Genomic DNA, 22683 nt, shown 5'->3' on the forward strand with positions numbered 1-22683 from the left:
TGAAGTTGTCTCATCTAAGTTGATTCTTCATCGTTTCCTACCATTTAGCATATTGAACTAATGAATTTTTTCATATTATATTTCCCCCTTACTTCTTAGATATTCGATTATTCAGCGCATATTTATACCTGAATATAATGAATTTGGGGCATTGGAACTTGTTAATTTTTCTAATTAATAGGCACGTAACTTTTTTTGTCTCTTGTAAATCATTAACTCTCATGATCTCCATTCTAAATGAATATTCTTATAGTTCACATCCGAATAGCTTTTGTACTCATCAAGATTGATGAATTCTTATGGAGTTGAGATTCATAGTGAATTTTAATTTTTTTCAGAGCTTCCCGATACCTAAAATAGCTGCCCTCAGCCATGATGATCTCATGGGCAGTAAGGGTGATAGTATCATTTCCATACCAAATAGTGACATGCAAACTCCAGATCACCCTACGTGGACGACTATGTCTCCACAGGAAGTGGCCATGTGGATCGACAAGAAATCTAGGATAGTGTTTCCAGTAACTTTTTTAATTTTCAATCTGTTTTACTGGTCATTCGTTTATGCTCTGTAACAAACAGGCGACACCATTTTAGAATCAAGATGGACATTTACTGAGAAGCCAGTATTTTTCTACTGAGTTTTTTTATACCAAAAAACGTGCCAACGAATCTCGTATTTGATATAAGGTTAGGGATTATGGAAAAATCAGAATGGTGAAATTGACTTTCCAATTATTTCACGTTCTATTAAATATTTGATGGTTATTTGAAATAATATGTCAACGAAGTCTACCATTGTATATATATATAGAATAAATACTAAAAGATACTACTTTACGATTGCTAACAACAATTCATTTATTTATATATTCCATAGTGTTCTTATCATACAATCATAATCATAAGTATTATATCTTATAAGGAATTTAATTTATTTGGGGTGTTCTTTGACCTGATACAACTACTTGATAATGAACAGAACGTTACAAGATCCTATAAGGATCTTGTAACGTTCCTTATAGGATCCTATAAGGATCCTATAAGGATGTTATATTTCTTCCATAAATATCAAAATTTTTTCACATTTTGCGATAAATGAAACAGAAAATTCTTATTGTTCGAAAAGTTCGTGACACATGAATGATAGTTAATATTATTATGCATTAGTTATAAATGTTTATACAAACTAACGGATCTTTCAAATAATTCAATTCAGAAAATCGTTTTACGATGCAGAAAAACTCCGAAGTCGTCTCCACAATTTAATATCACTCTCAGATATTAGAACGGTAAAACCATCACTCAGTACATGTTTCGAACCTATTTAGGTTCATCACCAGCTGATTATTTGAAAATTCCATAATGAAAGAAGAACAACATAACAATAGTTAATACAATGAAGTATAAAAATACTTACATAGAGAAGAGGCTTACAGCCTTCATGCCCAATAATTAAAATCAAAATCAAAAAACATCACATTAAAACGGATTCTAATGAAAGAGATCCGAACTGAATTGGATTAGAAAAGAGAATCAACTCTCAAAAATATATGGAGAAATGAAGTCGAGATGAGATGGAACAGTGACAAGATACCTGCAAGCACAGAACACAACAGAAGAAGGACCACCACATACATATCAACTCGTGCAGAACATGAAACATGTACTGATTGATGGTTTTACCGTTCTAACATCTGAGGGTGGGATGACTTTGAGTTTCTCGGCATCGTAAATCTACTACACTCCACTTCGAGATATAATGTTCTTCTACTACAGAAATCATTGTTGTTTATATAGACTATTTGAAGAATGTGACAATCAAAATGAGTGGTGAATACGTTTCAGAACATCCCTTTCACTGAAATGTATTTTTTTAGTTTCATTGTATTTATTTTGTATTATTTTTCCTTCCTTTTATGTAGAAATAAGTAACAGTAAATCTAGTCACAATACCTAATAGCATCTACCGAACTTTTCTAATTCAATTCTAAACCGTCTTTATCTTATTCCGTCCACTATCTTTGCTTTGACGTCTGAAATTGACATCTTTGACAGTATCAGTTTCGATGATATAGCTAGAATATTTATACGATATGGAGTGCTTGATATGAATGAAACGAGTTTGATAATGAAATTTCCGCATGGAAATGACCTAATTTTTCATTTTCAAGCTAATAATTTCACTACGTTCACACATTTGTGATGAACTGTGTGGAACCTTTGGTGTAGTAATGAATAGAACCGGAGTTTTATCCCAACACCAAACCGTTATTTTAACACCTCAACACGTGTTTCAATCACCAAGTGATCATCATCATGAGGAAGATCGAACATACATACATGAGTTGAATCTTCCTCTTGAAGATGATCAATTGGTGATTGAACCACGCGTTGGGGTGTTAAAAATAACGGTTGGTGTTGGGATAAAACGTCAGTAATATACGTTTACACAGTTTTCATATCATCAAAACGTGTAACAATTTTGCAGTTACTCTTCAATCCAAAACGAGCACTTTCGCCAGTCACCAGAAATGCAATACTCATTGGGAGTTTCACCAACCAAGTTGGCATCTACAGGAGATGAAGTATTCAATTTTCTTCATTTCCTGAAGAAAGTACTTGTTTTGGATTTATTTCTCACCATAGGTTCCTGTTTCACCTCTTATTAGTTACTCTTGGAAATGAAACAATTGTTTGGTGTCTCTATACTAACATGAATTTCAGCTGATTGTTGTAAATTTGAACTCGTTTATGAATTTCTAATCATCTAAAAGAACAATTCGTTCAGACCAGTCTCAACTCCCTACACTGTAGGTTAATGGTCTGACACCTATCAGAAAACAACTAGTCTCCTGGCTAATACCACGAAGTGCGTTGGATTATATCCGACAGGTGTCAGTGTAGGATTCTTAACTGAAGTTATTCGTGCATATGCTGTTGGCGATACAACTGCCGCAATAGATTTTCTGATATAGGTGTCAGTCCATTACCCTACAGTGTAGGAAGTTGAGACTAGCCTGAACGAATTGTTCTTTTAGATGACTTGATTTATAGCCAATCTTCGAGTATGCCCACTGACTACATGTGATATGAATTTCTAGTTGTTGAACGAGCTGTCACCAAATCACTATCAAAAAGATTGAGATAGGAAAGAGCAAAGCTTAGTTTTTTTTCCGCGTATATGTGCATGATGATCAATTCATCTTCTATAATTTTTAAAATGCCATACAAATATATGACAAATGTCTATAAAAACACCGACTTTGAAAGTTCCTCGTGAAGGATCAGGAATGCTCCTATTAGAGTACTCAACGGTACAATAATGAAACGCTTTTTATATCAGAAACTTGTTTATTTTCCAATAATTTACATCTTATTTATATTGATTAGTACTTCACCAAAAAATAAAGAGTTCAAAACTGAATAAGTATTTTTTATCAAGAGTCCGATTCCTGCCTGTTCACGTAATTTTCGCTGGTGGTCCTTCTCATCAAACTGAAACAAAAGTTTACTATTTTATTTCACATGTTATGAATACGAGGAGATGTTTACTGAGTGGCGAATATAACAAAAAAGAAAGGTAGGCACTACAGAAAAATTTAATTTTTCTGGCATATTGGCCTTCATTAGTGCAATTTAGTCACGTAATGGGAAACATTTGGTTGCCGGAATGAATTTTACGCATCCGAAGTCACCAACACCGAATATATATGGATTTACAATAATACGCTACTTCTGAACCAAAAACTATTATAGATGTGAGCTAGCAAGTAAGAACAAAGGAACAAAGCCAAGTGTAACAAAAAATGAATCATTGACAGAATGGTTAAGGCTTTTGCGGTCGAGATTTTCAGTGTCACTATTTTTCTGTTTTGAAGGGCGTCGATTTTTGGAATTTCTTCCTGACGTTTCACTGGCACGAGTGTCCAGCTTCTTCAGAGGTTTAAACATCCTGGCAATGACTGGCAGAGTGGAACTTTGCTTTTGCTTTCGAACTAACATTTCAATTTTTATGCTGTCTGTTTTCAGTTCCGAGAGATTCTTGAAGCATCATGACAACTGCAGTTGCTAACATATTGCAACATCAGAAGACTGACATTCTCAATTCCTTGCACCAACATCTTCAAATAATAGACCTCATATTCTTTGGCACTCACCAAAACCAAAGTCAATTCTGAAAATGAATTCCTTCAACTTTTCATACTCAAGCAGCAACTTCCATTCAGTCCATCCAGTCATCGAAGATGAACTCAGAATGTATAAGTCTCTGAAGAAACTAGCCTCACATGCCAGTGAATCGTCAAGAATGAACTCCAGAAATAGACGGCCTTCAAACTCAAAAAATAATGACAATGAAAAAATAAATTGAATTAGGTTAGATTACTTCCAAAGTGAGTGGATCTATTCGAATCTCCACCACAACCCGCAAGGGTTTATTGTGGCTCACACCTATTCACACTCTTCCAAATAAACCCAGCTTCTTAACGAAGCTGATTAGTTTGTATGGTGAGTGGTCTTTCAAGTCAGATGGTAAGAGTAGGGCTCTGCCGAACTCTGAAAACCTGATTAAGTCCTCAGCGGGGCAGGCGCAAAGTATGTGGTCTGCTGTTTTATCATTTTACAAACACTGTCTTTCGACAGTCCGAGTCTCTGCATTTGATGATTCAAATGACAGTGACCTGTGAGATGGCCTGTTAGACATCGTAGTTCATCCCTACTGTTGTTTGGTATCAAGCTTAGAAGGGTGAATAAACGCTTTGGAGTGAGCCAATCCTGGAAGATTCTGCTAGAAGTCCATGAATCTTCTTGTCATCCAGGTATTCAATCTTTGTTTAACAAAGCCTAAAGCGATCTCAATGACAGGTCCGATGAAGCTGTTTGCAGCATCTTCGCAAGGGAGTCAGCAGCCTCATTGCCTTCCAGGCCAGTATGGCCAGGAATCCAAATCAGAGACAATCTGTTAAGTCTTTCTATTGAGGAGAGTTGTTTTCGGCAATTTGCTACCAGTTTAGACGTTGCTCGATAGGAGCCAAGCGCTTCCAACGTCGCTTGTCTGTCCGAGAATATTTTTATTGACTTGTGTATGAGGTTGGATTCTTCCAATCTCTCCGCACACAAATCAATACCATAGATTTCCGCTTGAAATGCAGTGGCATAGTTAACTGAAGTAACAAATGTAACAAAAAATTGAATTCATTTTTGCCCACAATGGTAAATGCAGCATTCATAATATCAACATATTCCGATAACGGTAATTATAGGGATCCACTACAAACTCTTCATGGAAGCTACGGATTGTTGGGACTTTCACGAAAATGAGCCTGATACCTTCCTTGCTTGGAAGTTTTAAACAGGAACTCCTGAATTAATATCATTATTTTTTGAAAATTCTGTCGAATTCAGAAATGGCATTCCAAAAATTTCACCTTCAAATTCAACTCAATTTCAATTTGCAACCTATAAATTTCGTGAAGGAGATACATTGGCTTGTTCTATGTCATTTGGAAAACAGGCAACCCAATTTATTCAATACAAAAATGAATCCTACACAAACACTCTATACTAGCGCCACCATGAGATGAACTACACTAGTGCAGTCCTGATGTGTAGGAGCAGTATTTTTGTTGAATTCTACGCCAGGAGTCTTAGTTCTACCTTTCAGTTACGAAAAATTATCAACCATGGTTACACAAAGGCAAAAGTTTTGTATTTCGACCGAATATGCGAGTATATCTACATTGTTCAATACATTTGATGCTCTTCATATTGTAGCGACAGATTATCTAAAAATGGAGAATCACCATTGTCAGGTTCTGTGTTAGTAGTGGTGAACAGTGAAGGCACTGATTGTTCAATTAAATGATATAGATAAAATACTCTGTCTAATTTCCTCTTACTTAATGTATTGATATTAATACGACCAAGGTTTCGGTTTTCACACCATTCTCAAGTATTCTAACACTACTGACCTAAGAGAAATATGTATCCGAGAGTAGGTAATAAGATGTATACCTACATTCATTAATACTATCTGCATAAACTCCAAACTGTGATTAATTGTGTTGTCATCTTCATAAATTCAAAAGTGGAGACCTACACAAATCTGTTTGTTCGTTAAGGGTTCTATATTTTGAGGTTTTAATTGATTTATTGATTTCCATGGCTTCCAACAAATTCATTTTCTTTCCTTCACTACATGTATGTAAGATTTTGAGCTTTTCCTTACTTATTTTGTGGTTTGTTTCTTGTAGATGTTCGTACATAGAAGACTTTTTGTCTACACCGACGTGTTCACGGAGTCTTACTTCGAAATTTCTATGTAGGTATATATATTATTACCTACTCTCGAATATATATACTCAGATATTTCTCTTAGGTCAGTAGTCTTAGATTACTTGAGAATGGAGTGAAAACCGAAACCTTGGCCGTATTTTAAGTATTTTATTTATATCATTTAATTAAAGATGAATTTCCACAAAATGAATAAGTCATCAATATCACAAATCGCACTGATTTTTGTTGTTTCTTTCATCACATAAAGTTGAAAGATTCAGCTTCATCTATACCGGGTGTCCCACATTTTATGTGACAGGCAATATCTGGTTTGTTGAAGGAGATACACAAAAATGTTTCATACAAAAGTTTTAGGAGTTCATGAGAGCTATATTTTGATATAATTTTTAAATATACAGGGTGTTTGATGTAGGTGCTACAGACCAAAATTTCATTTTTTAAAATAGTTTCAAAAAAACTTATTTACTCGTACACGAATCCAGTCTATATCTTTTATTAAATTGAACTAGACTACTACTGAATACAAACCATTATTCTCACCTCTACGATACGATATCGATATCAGTTGAATATAATATTGAAATTCTTGAGAATGTGACTAACTTGAGGGTAAATTGCTTTATATTGCACAATTTCATCAAATAGCTTATGCTTGTTGATGCCAAAGTAACAAATGTTGTTGAATTGTATCTACTTGTCAGTTCGATTCAGTGATATTTACATTTTCTAGAAAATGATTTGATCCAGTTGATGGAAGATATTCCCATAGCAGAACGACAAGGAATTTGGTGGCAACAAGATGGTGCTCCTCCTCACAATTCACAGGTTGTTACTGAATATCTGGATAGAACGTACCCAAATAGATGGATTGGTAATAAGGGTCCAATTCGGTGGCCAGCTCGTTCCCCAGATTTATCACAGCTTGATTTTTTCCTATGGGGTTATTTAAAAGATATTGTTTTCACTACTCCCCCTTTGAATGTGGATGATCTGAAAATGAAAATTCGACTAGCGTGCAGTGATATTACGCCTGATATTATAAGAGCGACTTGTACGAGAGAAGTGATTCGACGTTTTGAAGCCTGTATAATATCTAATGGGCATCACTTTGAACAATTTTTATGACTCATTTCTAGGTACCCACCATTCTTATCAAATGATTTATCAAGTTATATTATTTATATTCTTATCAATTAAAGATTTGTTTTCGAATACACCTCTTTCAATTTCGCAATTGTTTCATATTCAAAATGATTCCTGACTGAATTCCACAACTCAAAATCGAAACCATTACTTCGAACACCCAAAATTTTGACTAATTTTCATGTGATCTGATGCAGAGAGAATAATTGTATGAGATATTTTAAAAAATAATAGTCGTTCTCAAGACTCAAGACATTTTAAGCAATAACTCAACAACGCCGTAACCGAATTTCAAAAACCAAACATGAAAGCATATCAGAATTTAACGTAGCATCTGAATATGTAATGATATACAGGGCGTTCTATTTTAAAAAATGGAATGTTGGTCTGTAGCACCTACACCAAACACCCTGTATATTTAAAAATTATATCAAAATATAGCTCTCATGAACTCCTAAAACTTTTGTATGAAACATTTTTGTGTATCTCCTTCAACAAACCAGATATTGCCTGTCACATAAAATGTGGGACACCCGGTATATCTGCAATAAGTGACTTATAGGCAGCAGACCCCTCCAAATATCTACATATCTACTAGAACTGGAGGTTGCTTCATTTTATGCAACCATGATGAGCAATAATATATGTTTCTAGATTGGATGACTGTTTTGTAATGACCAGTATATCTTTAGTTTCAGGCTATGCGTCTTTCCAAACACATCATTGTATATCCATAGTGACGTTATATCATTGTCAGAATGTTATTAGTAATTTTTCTTAGATAATTTTCTTAAATGGGTTGAATATTCAAAGATGTAGCTTCATACTTGTGCCTGCCAATGAATTGCATTAATGGTAGGTGTTGGTTCCACTCTCCATTCCCCAGTGAAATACTTTTGCACAGGTTTAGGCAAAGTGAAACCCTGCTTTTGTTTTCAAACTACCGTTTCGTTTTGGTGATGTCTGTTTTCAGTTCCAAGAGTAGCTCAAAACGACAAGACAACTACCGTTACTAACAATCGTAGTAGCAACTTTTAAACTGTCAAAAATCTTCAAAAATAGACCTCATATCCATCGGCACTTCGAAGTTCAACTTGATACATCTTAAACTACACCGCATTTGCCGAACAGCATCGTTATGGAATAACCTGTCCTAGACGGTTCCTCCAGATAAATTCAGCCTGCAGCGATTTGCTTTGAACCTAAATCGCATAGACACCATTTCCAGAGCAATCTTGTTGCTGGGTCCGACTTTGGCTCCTTAGCACTGAAACTTTCGATTGGACAATATCAGTTGCTTGAATTCTGTGATCGCTCCTATATGCCTGCTCCTTATGGACTTAGACTGATTCTCAACGACAAAATGTGGAAGTGGAATCAATGAGGGAGGAAACTGAATGATATTTGAAAATTATTAAATGGAAAATCTCACCTAGAAGCTGTTTTTCCCAATCTAACCGGTGGACTGGGAGGAAGGGGAGGAAGTTTCATCACCAAACCTGGTCTGGTTATAGGATGACCCATCACCCTATCGATAGAGGAAGTGCTGGTATTTGGTAAAAGATCTTCGCCGGATTCCGCTGAAGAGGGGGGCGAAGGAGCGCTTGCGTCACTTCCACTCAAATCTGTGGTAGGCTGTCGCCTAAAAATCGGATCACTGTACCTGAAAAACATAGATATTGATGATAATAGAAATGGTTCAAGATAAAACCAAATATATTAGGGGAGCACAAGGGAATTATGGCATTCTGAAAAAAATTTTGATGAAAATCACATTTAAATTCATTATTATAAATTTCAATCAGGAACTTGAACCTTGTTCATATTAGTATCAAATAGTCACATTTAAAATGAACTACATTTGTACATTTTCTAATCGTCGGGAAATGGAAGTCCATTCAATGCTCATATGTAAAATGAGAGCAATAATTATTAGTTCTTCCCAAAGACCAAGCGTAACATTAATAATGTAAATCTGAGTTGTTAATATTGTGAGTTGATTATTTGTAATATAAATGGAATTATAAGGTGAATAACTCAATCTAATATTCAAAATTGATAAGGACCAACAAAATACCAAAAAAAAAACCTGAAAATAATGAGAATGGAATGTTGGGCAGATTTCAATTCATTGATGATATCAACTTCTTCAATGTGCTACCAAAAACGACCAACAAGGATTTCGAAACAATTCCGATAAGTACTTATTGCTTCATATGGGCAACTGATGTTTTCTGATATGTGTATTCATGTATAACATCTCCATAATTAATATTTTTTCTTGCTTTAAAACTATTGAAGTATACTCAAATATTTCAGTCCTTGCCAGTTTCAGTTCTGATTATTTATTTTTTCTTTTGTTCGTACGTTAAGTTCCAGTTTTGAATTACTTTTACCCTACTATATACATCTGTGTTCTTGGGGAGAATAAATTCGTTATCATTTTTACAGACAGTTTCAGGGATATCAGGTTTCTTCCAAGATATATTCTGGAAAATAACACTCACACTTTGCTGATGGGCGGCAACTTATCAGGTGTGAGCAGAGCATCTGGTAGTCCAAAGTCTGTATATGTAGCAGCATGGATCTCTTGTTGATACATTTGATAAAGCTCCTGTAAATCTGACGGCAATTTGAGTTTTCCTTCTGGAAAAATATTTGTTGAGTGTAAGAAATGAATCTGTACAGACAAACAGTTGAATGAAAATAAATATCGATGTGACTTGATTTTCTGACTGAATTAATTATAAGTAAAGAATTGAGTTTCATGATTTCAAATTTTGAGAACGAATATTTTCAAATGGGATATCACTAACAAATATTTCAAAAAAAATTTCAGTTTCTTGTTTCATCTGTAAGAATTGGAGGTTCATCAAAAGAAGTTAAATAATAGAGTAATTTCTCGAAGAAGACCATGTCCTCCAAAGTTATGAAAAAAAAATAGAACTCAAAGTCCCTTACACTACCCAAAAGTTGTGGAGACAACTCTGAGCTTTTGACTTTCCTTTCTTATTAAAAGTGTCTGTGAAGCCTAGATCCTTTAAAAATATGTTATGTCTTAGTTTATTTTTATTCTATTTTTTTATTTATTATATGATAATAGGTTGAATAAAGTATGCTGATCAAACAAAACTAGCTATCAAAACTTCTTCCGAAGAGAATTCGATGCATCAACCATATTGGATTTTCACAAACCAAAAAATCTTATGTCGCCCAAGCTTGACGAACGGATATAGTTGGCAGCGTTGCGTAACACTATATTTCCACGATAGAAAGTCAGAAAATAGTAAAGTATGGCATAAGAACTATCATAAAGACACAATATACTACCTAGAGAAGAAACTTATTTTTCACTTTTTCTCTTGAAATTCATCTTCGATAAATCAATATCTCTGATGGCTATGAATGGGCCAATAGTGATCATATTCGAAAGACGCGCCAATATATCAAGACGATTGTTATGGTATGTGAGAGAGTCTAGGAATTGATATTCAGATAACATCAACTCGATTGGTGGAACAGATTATATCTGTTCATATTTTCAATCATAAATACAATCCACCTCACCTTCAATCAGTTGTCGCTGTCTAGTGATTATCTCCTCACAAATTTGTCGCTGCCGATCATATCGCAGAATCAATAGATCTCTCCTTTTCAGTTCATGTTGCCTGACCAGTCTTTCAGATTGAAGTGCCATTTTATCGGCCTCTAATTCATGTACCCTACACATGAGGGCTAGGATCTCCCTCTCGTCATCTGAAGACAACAAAGATGGGAGTTTCTGCAAATTCAAATTCATATGTTAACATTGTTGGATATATAATGAGAGTCCTTGATAAAAAAGTAATCCTTAGTGAAAATGAGATTCCCATTATTACCCAAAAAAAATTGCTTGAATTTTTCCTAACAAATTAAGTGTCTTAGTACTTAACAAAAACTTCCTGAAAAAAAATATTATTAGAGCTTATGAAAAAATGAAAAAAAGTTCTACTTTATGCTACTATCTATTTCATATCGGAATTAATGATATCTTGAATAAATCAAAGTCATTAGTCATCACCGTCAAAAGGTCAATGTGAATATGAACTTTTACCAGCCTTGTGCAATAATGGAAATCTGGACAAAAAAACTTTTCTGAGAAAAAAATTGAAGTACTATTATAGTATAGTTGTATTCTCAACCAACACCCTTTCATGTTTTTTCCTATTGGATTTGATGTCTGGGAAACCTCTTTCAGTTGAAGAACTTAATAATCGCATAAATATTCTACTAAAGTGATACAAACATATGAAAACGGGCTCCTTTGAATGATAGTTTCATCAGTATCAATTGAATATTTATTGTATTTTGAAATAAATTATTTTTGGAGTGAATATCTTCAGATTTAGCACCAACAAAAACATGATTAAATACTTTTCATCTTGTACAACTTGGATAAACATAGTTTGTGGCCATGCTAATTTCTAAAAATCGTCATGATTTTTAGCAAACCAAGTGAGTTACTTCAACCTTATTGAATGAGAGATAGTGTCAAACGAAGTAGGTAAAACTATCAACTCAGTTTTGTGAGTATAAAAATTATTGGAGCTGTAAACCACTGAAAAATAGTTACTATCTAGTGGGCTTTCCAAAAATATATGAAGATAGAACTTACCATTCGAAGTTACGAATTAGTGATGGGATAGGAGAAAGGTAATCAGGTTCTATCATATCCTCTTTTGATTTCACCAACTTTATTTTGGAACGAGTCCAAGCATTTGTTGTTACCAAGATATTCCCCTTGGCAATGACATATATCACTTAAATGACCACAATACTCACATCTTCCAATGCAACACCCCGCTGTCTGCAAACTTCCAGCTTCTGCTCAATATGAGTTCGAAGCTCTGACCATCTATCCTGTTCTCTTTCGATATCAGCCAATTCTCCCCAAGCTTGTTGGACAGCAACTTCTCCTTCCATTTCTACATCTGCATCTACAGAATCATCTTGTTCATTACCAGCAGATCTAAATCCATCGGAGGTGTAGATATTTCGTCTCCTACAAAATACCGCGATTCATTCAACTAACAATCGAAATGGAATAATAATTTAGTTTTTCTACTCCCTCCATTTCAAACTAATCATTACGTGTTTGGCTCATTTAGAATACACGTGTATTCTAAATTGATGGCGATCGTCTTCCACCCACATCAATAGCGGAATAACATTAAATAATTGTAGTCATATAACTACAAATGTACATAATTATAACAAAAATGAACCCTAATAAAATAATTTGTAGGAAATACTGTCACCAATTTTTAAATCATTCAAGAGTTCTGACTGACTTACTGAATGAGTTCATCCTCCAAAGCCATAATCTCAAACAAATATATGGTACCATTCCTTCCTATGGTCCGTCGTAGAAAAAGTATAGTATGCACCACGAGGATAAGGCCAATTACGTCAATTCGCGAATTATCGCACTCGTGCTTACAATTTTTCGCTCGTGGGTAATTGACTTCTTATCCTACTCGGTACGTAATATACTATCACAATATCATGACAAAATATCACAATATAGATCACTTCATATTATGAATCAAAGTCCCTCGCCGTGTCTGTCTGTCTGTCTGAACGGAATAAACTCAAAAACACTCGAACGGATTTCCATATGATGAAGTGATTTAAGAGGATGATTTATTGTTTAATTTGTTGATGTGTCGTGTGAACTGGTTGAATTATGACTGAGTCGTGCTACCCATATGAGTTTTTATCGAAAATGCCTAAATTATTTTTCAGAGAGTCAATTGATATCTACAAATTTCAATTCCATCAAAGAGTCTACAAAACTTGATGAGGTTTTACAAAACGTTATGAAATTTATGAAAAATGAGTGGTCAAAGTACGCGAAAAAAAATGTTAAATTCAAACAATTTTATATGATTCGAAATGAGTTGACAATTGAAAATGAAGTATTGTTGTGGAATAACAGAATTGTTATACCTGAAAGTTTGAGAGGACAATTGCTTGAGCAATTACATTTGTCACATCTTGGGATAGTAAAAATGAAATCAATTGCAAGAGTGAATTTTTTTTGGCCGGGAATCAATAAAGATATAGAATTTACATGTAATAGTTGCGACAATTGTTCAGTGAATAAAAATAGCCCCCCAAAAACAACATTGATTCCTTGGAAAGGGCCAGAAGAAATTTTTTCTCGTATTCACATTGATTACATGGGGCCTTTTCTAAATAAATATTTTCTCATAATTTTAGATGCTCACTCAAAGTGGGTGGAAGTTTTTCCTACTTCTAATATCACATCAAATTTCACAATTTCAGCATTGCATAGTACATTTGCAAGGTACGGGTTACCAAAACTTATAGTTTCGGACAACGCGAAATCTTTCACAAGTGCTGAATTTCAGCAATTTTTATAAAAATATAATATTGAACACATTACATCATCACCATTCTTTCCACAATCGAATGGCGCAGCCGAAAATACCGTCAAAAATATAAAGAATGCGCTGAAGAATTCTCTGGGACGAAATAAAAATATTGACATAAACACAGCATTGAATAATTTTCTATTTGATTACAGGAATTGTATTCATAGTACAACAGGAGTCTCACCCTCAAAATTAATGTTCGGGCGTGATTTGAAAACCAGATTCAGTAGTCTGAAACCCGACTGGAAACTAGAAATTCAAAAGAGAGTTTTGGATAGACAACAAAAGCAAATAGAAAACTTCGGGGGAAAGATCGATAGGAAATTTGTTATTGGCGAGAAAGTCATTGTAAAAGATTACCGAGTAATTAATAAATATACTTGGATACCGGCAATAGTTGTAAAGGTTATTGGTAAGTGTACCTATATTGTTAGAATTCCTGAAATCGTCAAATTATGAAAACGTCACACTAACCAAATTAGAAAATGCAAATTACAAAATGGTTTGCGAGATTGTAGGGTTTCCACCGAGAATAGGAATCTAGAGAAAACCGATTTGAATAATGACCTGCTCGTACATGGAGAATTAAATGTTTCAAACAATTCACCTATTGATATACAACCTGATGTGAGTAGACCAAAAAGAAATAGAAAACCACCAGAGCGTTTAAACTATGAATGAATTGTTTTTGTTTTTTTTAAATTACTATATTTTTTGAACTGAAAAGGGTACCTATAGAATTAGTAATATTATTTTCGAATTTATGTTTTATCTTTTAAGTTTTGATTTGATGGTGGAGGATGTGGTATACTGTTATTGAAAATGTACCTATTTAATCACCCGGTATATCCATATTATTTATTTCAGTAAGAAATACCAATGTTTTTCATGTTGCTACCTTTATTTTTATATTGTATGTTCGCAGTCTATTGGAAACGTTTTGAGGGAATAAAGGACCTTGATATTTTACTTGCAATTGAATAATTTCACCCAGTCATTCCCAATATACAACACCAATGATCCGGTATGTTCCCGAACATCTCAGAACATTCCAGAACATTTAAGAAGGTTCAAGGATATTGTGAAATGCTTTCAAATACTCTCAAATGTTCTGGATTGTTCTAGAACATTTCAGGAAGTGAAATTCACTCAGGTCCCTTCAGATGAAAACGGGGATATTTTTCGTAGATGTGGCATAAAGAGCTGCCCCACCATATAAATTCCTTGCTCATTCCATGTATTATGGGATGTTTCAGGATTTTTCAGAATGTTCCAGAATAATCCCGAACATTCCACGACATTCCATATTATTCCGAAATGTTCTGGAATGTTGATTGAGTGGTCACAAATATTTTCCAATGTTCTGGACTGTTCTAAAAGGAACAAACTTTTAGCCCTCATATCTTCAAAGGCACGCCTTTGAAACAGGAACCTTCTTCATCTGAAAGCTGATGTGACAGACACTATGACGAAAAAATGTGTGGGTATATGTGTTTGCAACCAATGCGAAGTTCGATCGGGTCACTAGTTGAAAATAAAAACTCATCAAATGTCAGGATTCATTTCTCAGCTCTTCCAGCCAACCGAATATAGGATTATATGCATTATACCAATGAACCAATGAATATACAATTTTACCTCATATTCTGCTGAGTTCGTGCTCTAGACTCGTTAATACTATTTTTGTAGAGCTTGTTATTTCTAGATTCCCAGTGGGAAATTATCACATGCTGCCTCTCGGATTCCATGCCCAATCCCAATAGATGAGAATCGATTTCCATTAATTTCCTCCTCAGCTTCATCTGCGTTTTGAAAGTCTCAACAATTTGTTCTCTGAGTTTTTTCACCTCATTACTCCTTTGTTCGGCATTCATCCTGTTGATATCCGCCGATCTTGGTCTTTCTTCCTTCATTTTATTCTGTAGTCGGGATATTTCATCACGTAACTCAGTGATCACTGTTTGGTACTGGGTGACATGATAAGAAACATCCAAGACATTCCTTTCTATTTTGTTGGTAATGTTATTAGCTCTATCGGCGTAAATAAGAGTATTCCTCGATTCATCTTTCTGGGCAGCACTAGGTGAAACGTGGGCGATCATAACAGTTTTGCAATTTCCACTCAAGGCTTCTTTCAGAAGTCTGGTCAGTTTTGAATCTCTGTAGTTTACATATCTGTAAAAGAAAAAGTTGAAACAATAGTAGCAGTAAAGTTACCTAATAAAAATTGGATATAACTAAATATTTCTAGTACATTCTACTACAATTAAGATATATCTTGTATAAGTTTCACTTCTTTCAGGACATACTAGACCTCAGCCATGTAAAAACTCTATATTTCAGCCTAGTGCAAAGCCATATAAGTATTGCATGGCGAGTTGGGGAGGAGTTTCAAAAAAGTATCTACGTCCACTCGAGGTCATTCAAAGAAGATTCCTAGAGTCAATGTTTAACAAAAACATGAGATATGCAACCGAAGCACTATATAAACAATAGAATATTCTGGATGCTAGACAACTTATTTATAAATCTCTGCAATTTGAACAATACCAAAAAAAAACTCAATAAAATAACACATATGTTTACGACGACAAATATAAACCTGTATGTCGCAAAATCTATAGGACAAAAGTCGTTTCAGTTTCTAGGACCGACAGTATTCAATAGTTTGCCACTTCATATTCAAAAAGCCAACTTGTATGTTCTATTCAAAAAATGAGTCGGTGAACATATATTTGAAACACCTCGTTTGTCCATTCGTACATTTTTTGGAAATAATGTCAATTGATGATATACTTGTAAAGTTACTAAAATTAGTTTTATCTATAGTTTCAAATTGTATTGTGTGAATGTGTAAGTTACATTGTATACTACGTGCATGGACTTGAAGTAGAATTATACATATATGTATTTCTTTATTTCTTTATTGCGTACCAACGCACAAGAATTCATTTCTTTTGTGGATTGATTCAATATCTGTTCTAATACGTTGCCAATATTTTGTGTACCGCTCGTTGTATATATTTTGATCGCATACATTTTATTTTTATACCGTCGTATGCGCTGGTCAGGCCCTATCCCCCAAAGCCCCGATACATTCGGGATGGCGCGCCAGCATTATCAACTAACGACCACTCCCTACACCGTGGGATAAATGATCATTGGATCCGAGAATCATGTGCCCTGAGCAAGCGTAGTGAGCCAAGAATGACAGCCTTCTGCATCTGTCCGGCTAAGATTTCTGCCTCAGTGCGGCAAGCCGGTATGATTTTAAGATTCGAGAGTAGAAAGGACATCATTTCATCAAGGACTCCAATAATCAGAACAATCATCATGACAGAGTGGTCTGGATAGAGTCTACGGGGTTCGAAGAGAAAATCCCGATATTTTATCCGTTTTTTCTCCTCTGGTTAACGAAAAAACGGTAAATTCCAAAGAATAGCAAATTGAAATATTTCAATTGCTTCTTCAAATATCAATGAAGCCGCACATAGCTAAAAAAGTATTTATTTCAAATCTATTTCCTACTAAAAACAATTCCTTAGTTCTAATGTAGCAAATTCATTCACGCACTGAAGGTTGATGTGTTCATTTTATATTTAGGATTCAAAACAAATTGCTGTAGGAAAAAGTTTTTTCGTTTGAAGGAACTACTAAAAATGCTTTGCGGTTTACTAGGCATCTGCGTTAATTTGTTTCATAAAACATATTTGTTACATTTCAAATTTCTCAGAACGAAACCAACTCAACCAACAAATGAACCTAGAGCAACGTAAATTGTTATCTCAAGGAACGGAGGCCATATCAGATACGACCTAGATTTTTTGAATTTGAATGTATTTACTAAAATGAGAAATAATTTTCATGCCACATTTCGCAAATAGTGCCACATGAAGTAATTGAAAAAGTAAAGTACTCGCTAGCTCATGCGTTTCACACCGCTCCCTTTGGCGGACATCTATATACTCCATTTTCATTAGTAAATTGCGCATTTCTTCGTCATAATAATGGACGACCAGTTAATTACTCACCTTGCACCTCCACTCAATGCATTGATGCAGTTCCCAAGAGCCAAGAGAGACCTATTTATATGAGCACCCTCTTGCAACCTCTTCCCTCTATTCTTTGTCTTGTTCGCTCTCTCAGAACCTGCCAAGTCGATCATGAAGAGGCGACCTTTCTTCACTCTCATCCGTAGATGATCCTCCTTGTCCACAGGAATGGAATGGCGAACCGTGACGCTAAGAAGAGCGTGACTTCTAGATGAAGTTTTGTTCATTGCTGTGGGTTCTACGGTTCTGGCTTTATTTCCTCTGTGGAGTAGGAGCATCACCTGAAAAAATCATATCTGCTTTAGTGGGCATTTATAGATAGCAGATCGGATCTGAGAAGGGGCAAACTTTCGAACGGTTACTTGAGGGATTGCCAAATTTGATTTGTCTCAATAAAGCACTGTTACCAAACACCAGAACTGCAACACTATTCTTGAGATACATTCTACCAGCCTAGTTGACGTCTTCAAGAGATAAAGTAGACTACAATCAGTCTACGGTTCGAAATGAAAACATCGATATCAGTTCTTAGGGATGACGAACGAGCAAATGGATGCTGTTATGAATGGTGTGATATTTACACTTTGACGAGGTGTCAACCTCTGGGAGTCATAAAAGGGCATTTTATATGTAGAAAAGTAGCAGGAGGATATTCTTTTAACACCACCAACGACGGGAAAATATACCTGAAATAAAAAAGTCTTGGGCAAGCTGATGTTTTTATTCATTCTGAAGTACAGGGACGCTGTTTCTGAAGTAATAGGTGCATGCTTATGACTGAAGTAGAAATCAACATCATCCAACAATTCGGTTTGCCACTCAGCGACACCAACCAGAAGATGCATATCAAGTTCATCATAGAAATCAGAGAATGGCTGGAAAGTCACAAGGATACCCATTTCAGAGTCCGAGATCATTTGTGATTATAACAATCCCAGAGAAAAATTGAGATTTGTCCCTAGTTATCTGGAGCGACGAAGGAAATGAATGACTGCATCTATTGCAGGAGAAATTTGCGAATATTGCAAATAATGAGAGTGGGCAGGTGCGGTCCTACAATTGACAGAAAAATGTTACCTGTCGCTCATTGAGATATTTTTGTAGGAGATAATGAACGACGAAAAGACTGAACTGAACGAGAACCAGAGAAGGTAGATGATTTTAAGCAACTTATCTTTGGTTACTCAAAGTTTTTTGAAGGGCACTATCAGACAGTTCAATCCAATGTGTGATGAGTGAATCAAATCAGAGCTGAATAAACCAGTCGAATGATTGTAGTAATCGAGTAAAATACTACCGTTTATTTTAGTATCAGCTACTAAAGTCCTACCACTTCTAGGTAGTGCAACAAGGTTGAACTATCCATCAGTATGTGAAATGGTTTTATAGAAAAAAGTTTATTGATTATCAAGCCTCTGGGTAAAATTAATACAGTGTGTAAAAGACAAACGGAATAATTTCATTATTTCGGTTACAATACATATTTTTACAAAATCCCGAAGCACATCAAATTTACTTCAACGGAAAAATGCTAGCCCTACCTTCAACCCCCGTCAAATGACAGGTACAACCCCCAATTCTTTAAATAGGAAGTATAAGCTTGTGATATTTCGTTTGAAAGGCCTCTTCATTCTCTATTCAAAAATGTTATTGGTTTTGAGTTTATTGCAACAATTAAAATAAAATAAATCAAATTCATGTGGTTACCGAAATTCAATGAATTACACTCAAAACTTATTGCAATATACTCAAAACGTATTTCATGTTGAGATATTGATAATAAGAAAGTGAGCAAAAATCATAGCAATGTTCTTTTTAGATGGTATCCTTTAAAAAAACTGTAAATAATTTCGGTGGCAACGTTAGTTTAAAACGCCTTGTCAAATTGTTTTTATTATACATTAGTTGTCTGTATTTTAATTTAAGATTCAACTTCAATTCTGACAAATGGTTAGATTAACGGAAATGCATAAAATAACAGATTTACATAGTTTTCAATGTTATCGATACATCAATAGTAAACATATTAAAAGAAAATAAAATGCCTTCCTATAAAATGATACCTACTCAGGAGCTCATGGAAAACGATTTTGATAAGAGAACTTATTTTTGTGGTCAAATGATGGACATGTTGGATAACAATATAATCCAATTAGAAGGCGTTATGTTTTCTGATGAGTGTACTTTGTCTCTCAACGGCCATGCTAATCGTCAAAATTGCCGTTATTGGTCAATGGAAAATCCTCACTGGATGAGAGAAGAACATACGCAATACCCTCACAAGGTTAATGTTTGGGCAGCGATTATAGGAAACCATATCATTGGTCCTTTTTTCATTGAGGGCAACTTGAATGGCGATAATTATTTGGCACTACTTCAAAATTATGCCATTCCAAGTTTAGCAAATTTATATTCTGATCCAGAAAACCCTCAAGTTTCAGTGAATACGATATGGTTTCAGCAGGATGGAGAACCATCACATTACCAAGTTAATGATGAATTTTTCCCATTTGGCTTTTACACACTGTATATTATGAATTGCTGGCGGGAGATATAGTAATTTTTCAACAGAACAATTGATCCCTATCCAATCAAGCTTCGTATATTGTACCTATATCTCCAGTCACTTTATTCAAAACTCAACACCGACGGCTAAGAAAACTTTTTTTCACAGTTGAAGAAAAGTATAATGAAAAATTTGAGAAACTGAAACTCATTTTATCATTCGTTTGGAGTATTTTCCTAAATTACTCTTCATTTTGAATGTATTTCAAGTAATATTCACTCAACTTCAGTTCATATTTGTTGTTGACAACTTTGAAGTTAGAAATAGAAAATTACGATTATCCAGAAAAACAAAATAAGCAATAGTAGAGGGTAACTGTCAGTTATTCAACTACGTTATCCTGTCATGCCGGATTTTATACAAAATATTTCAACGATGACAAGAGTTTCTATTTACACAGACATGCCAAACAAACCATCCAATAATTGATTTACTGTCACAGTTCTGTGGCTGTGCTTTAAATCATTCACAATACAAACATGCCACTTTTCTGTACAGTAAACAATTATTGTTCACGAAATAGCGCAAACATCCAATTATCACTCCAATAATGATTAGTAGAGTAATTTTTGAATGTTTCACGCCACACTTATCAATCAATAACGGATTCATACGATTAAAAGGCAGGTGGGTTTGCTCAGAAGAAGGTAAATTATGATGAGGGCTTTGAGCTTGAAATTTTATTCGGTGAATAATTAACATCAATATATTTTGGTCATTATTATAGGGTTGTTAATCATTGGTACGAAACCAGATAAGGACGTGGACCAGTAAGAAGCACACAGAGTACTGGACAAAAGTACCTGGCAACAAACACAGTAGAACCTTCGTTAGAGAACCGTCCGAGAAACCATAAAACCGGTCATTGTCCGCTTAGAAGACACCTGAATAAAATGGGGCTGTACAACATCACATCTTGCGAATGTGATGCACTGAATCACAGGAGGCAGGCAATATATGAACGTACAAAATAACGTCCAGAAGAATATGACGAACATCCAACACGGAACCTGTACAAACTAGTACAGGGAACGAGACTGATGGAATGGGTAACATGAGAAGATGGGAGAATAAATGCAATAAGACCAAGAGGCTGCAGTGTTTTCTGGAAACTTGGACTGAATGGACAAGTCAGACAGCTCCCAAGGTACCAAAAAAAAGGTTGTTTCCAAAGGTTTGTTCGTTTTAATGTCAACTGTTTTTGTAGCTTCATATGTTAATAAATATTTATTGCACTGCGTCGTGATATATACTGATCGATAAAGAATGTTGCAGCCTATACATTGATGTAAGTTTTTTTTCCAAATTTTGATGTTTTCTCTTTTTTCATCTCATTACTTCATGATGTCGTTGACATCAGTTTGCGAAAATTCGTTCCAGTGATTTAAGCCTCGAAGGTGAGCCCCAAAGTGGTCGACCTACAGAAATCCAGGACGAGGGATTGAGGATCCTGGTGAAGACTGACCCCTAACAAACGGTGCGTGGGATGGCGGGGAACTGTGCGTGGGATGGCGGGGAACTGTGCGTCAGCCCTCATGCGGTTTTTGACAGTTTCAAACGTATTGGAAAAATCTCAAAAAGTGGGTTCAATACGATTTAAACAGTCACGGGGGTTGCTTTTGCGCAACTCAAACGATTGTCACGTGTGACTAAAAATGGATTCCCTATGGAAACATGAGATTTTCAAGACAGTGGTTGGACACCGAAAAGCCACCCAGGCACTTTTCAAAGGCAAAAACCCACCAAAAGTAGTATTTAAATATTTACTCAGGTTACGCTAAGCCCAACGATTTTATTATTTTTTTATCTAATCAATACCGTAGATTGCTGAAGAGAGTGATATGATGACTACTACCTAGGACCTTCCAAATTATTTCTCAGCTTTTATTACATTATCCACATCATTATTGTCTTTTTTAGAAAAAAAATGTTTAACATATTTTTTTACTCATTTTATTGGCGCTGGTTTCACCAAGATACTTGAAAATGAAAGTTGCAACAATTTCTCATTGGAAGATCGATATGTTGAAGTGGCTGTAGAACGGATTCCGTGGGTAACCTTGTTTGGGGAACTGAAAGACATCTATAATCACAGACGTGATGCATATCTGCTACATGATTATTTTTTTTCAGAACAAAACATAAGCACTACAGTAAAATCCTTAAGGCGCTCTCAGAGCGGTGCCTGTGC

At 35.0% G+C, this 22683-nt stretch overlaps 2 protein-coding genes across 3 annotated transcripts in view; one reads left to right on the forward strand and one right to left on the reverse strand.

Annotated features, from left to right (window-relative positions):
* LOC111517380 (cys-loop ligand-gated ion channel subunit) overlaps positions 1–3427 on the forward strand; it is a 60249-nt gene extending 56822 nt beyond the window's left edge. For both annotated transcript variants that reach the window (XM_023173525.2, XM_023173524.2), the window contains exon 8: positions 339–3427. In XM_023173525.2, the coding sequence (XP_023029293.2) occupies positions 339–572 (234 nt within the window). In that variant the 3' untranslated portion in view covers positions 573–3427. The remainder of the gene's footprint in view (positions 1–338) is intronic.
* The window catches only part of Kif19A (Kinesin family member 19A), a 62987-nt gene continuing 43684 nt past the window's right edge, over positions 3381–22683 (reverse strand). Inside the window, exons 5-11 of the mRNA XM_023173509.2 lie at positions 17906–18207; positions 15513–16049; positions 12259–12478; positions 11005–11218; positions 9945–10083; positions 8870–9100; positions 3381–3495 (exon numbers count right to left, since the gene is read on the reverse strand). Of these exons, the coding sequence (XP_023029277.2) occupies positions 3438–3495; positions 8870–9100; positions 9945–10083; positions 11005–11218; positions 12259–12478; positions 15513–16049; positions 17906–18207 (1701 nt within the window). The 3' untranslated portion in view covers positions 3381–3437. The remainder of the gene's footprint in view (positions 3496–8869; positions 9101–9944; positions 10084–11004; positions 11219–12258; positions 12479–15512; positions 16050–17905; positions 18208–22683) is intronic.

Source organism: Leptinotarsa decemlineata, unplaced genomic scaffold, assembly GCF_025532065.1.
Source record: "Leptinotarsa decemlineata unplaced genomic scaffold, Ldec_3_MD MMD2_tig00026282_RagTag_RagTag, whole genome shotgun sequence".
NCBI classification, from domain to species: Eukaryota; Metazoa; Arthropoda; class Insecta; order Coleoptera; family Chrysomelidae; genus Leptinotarsa; species Leptinotarsa decemlineata.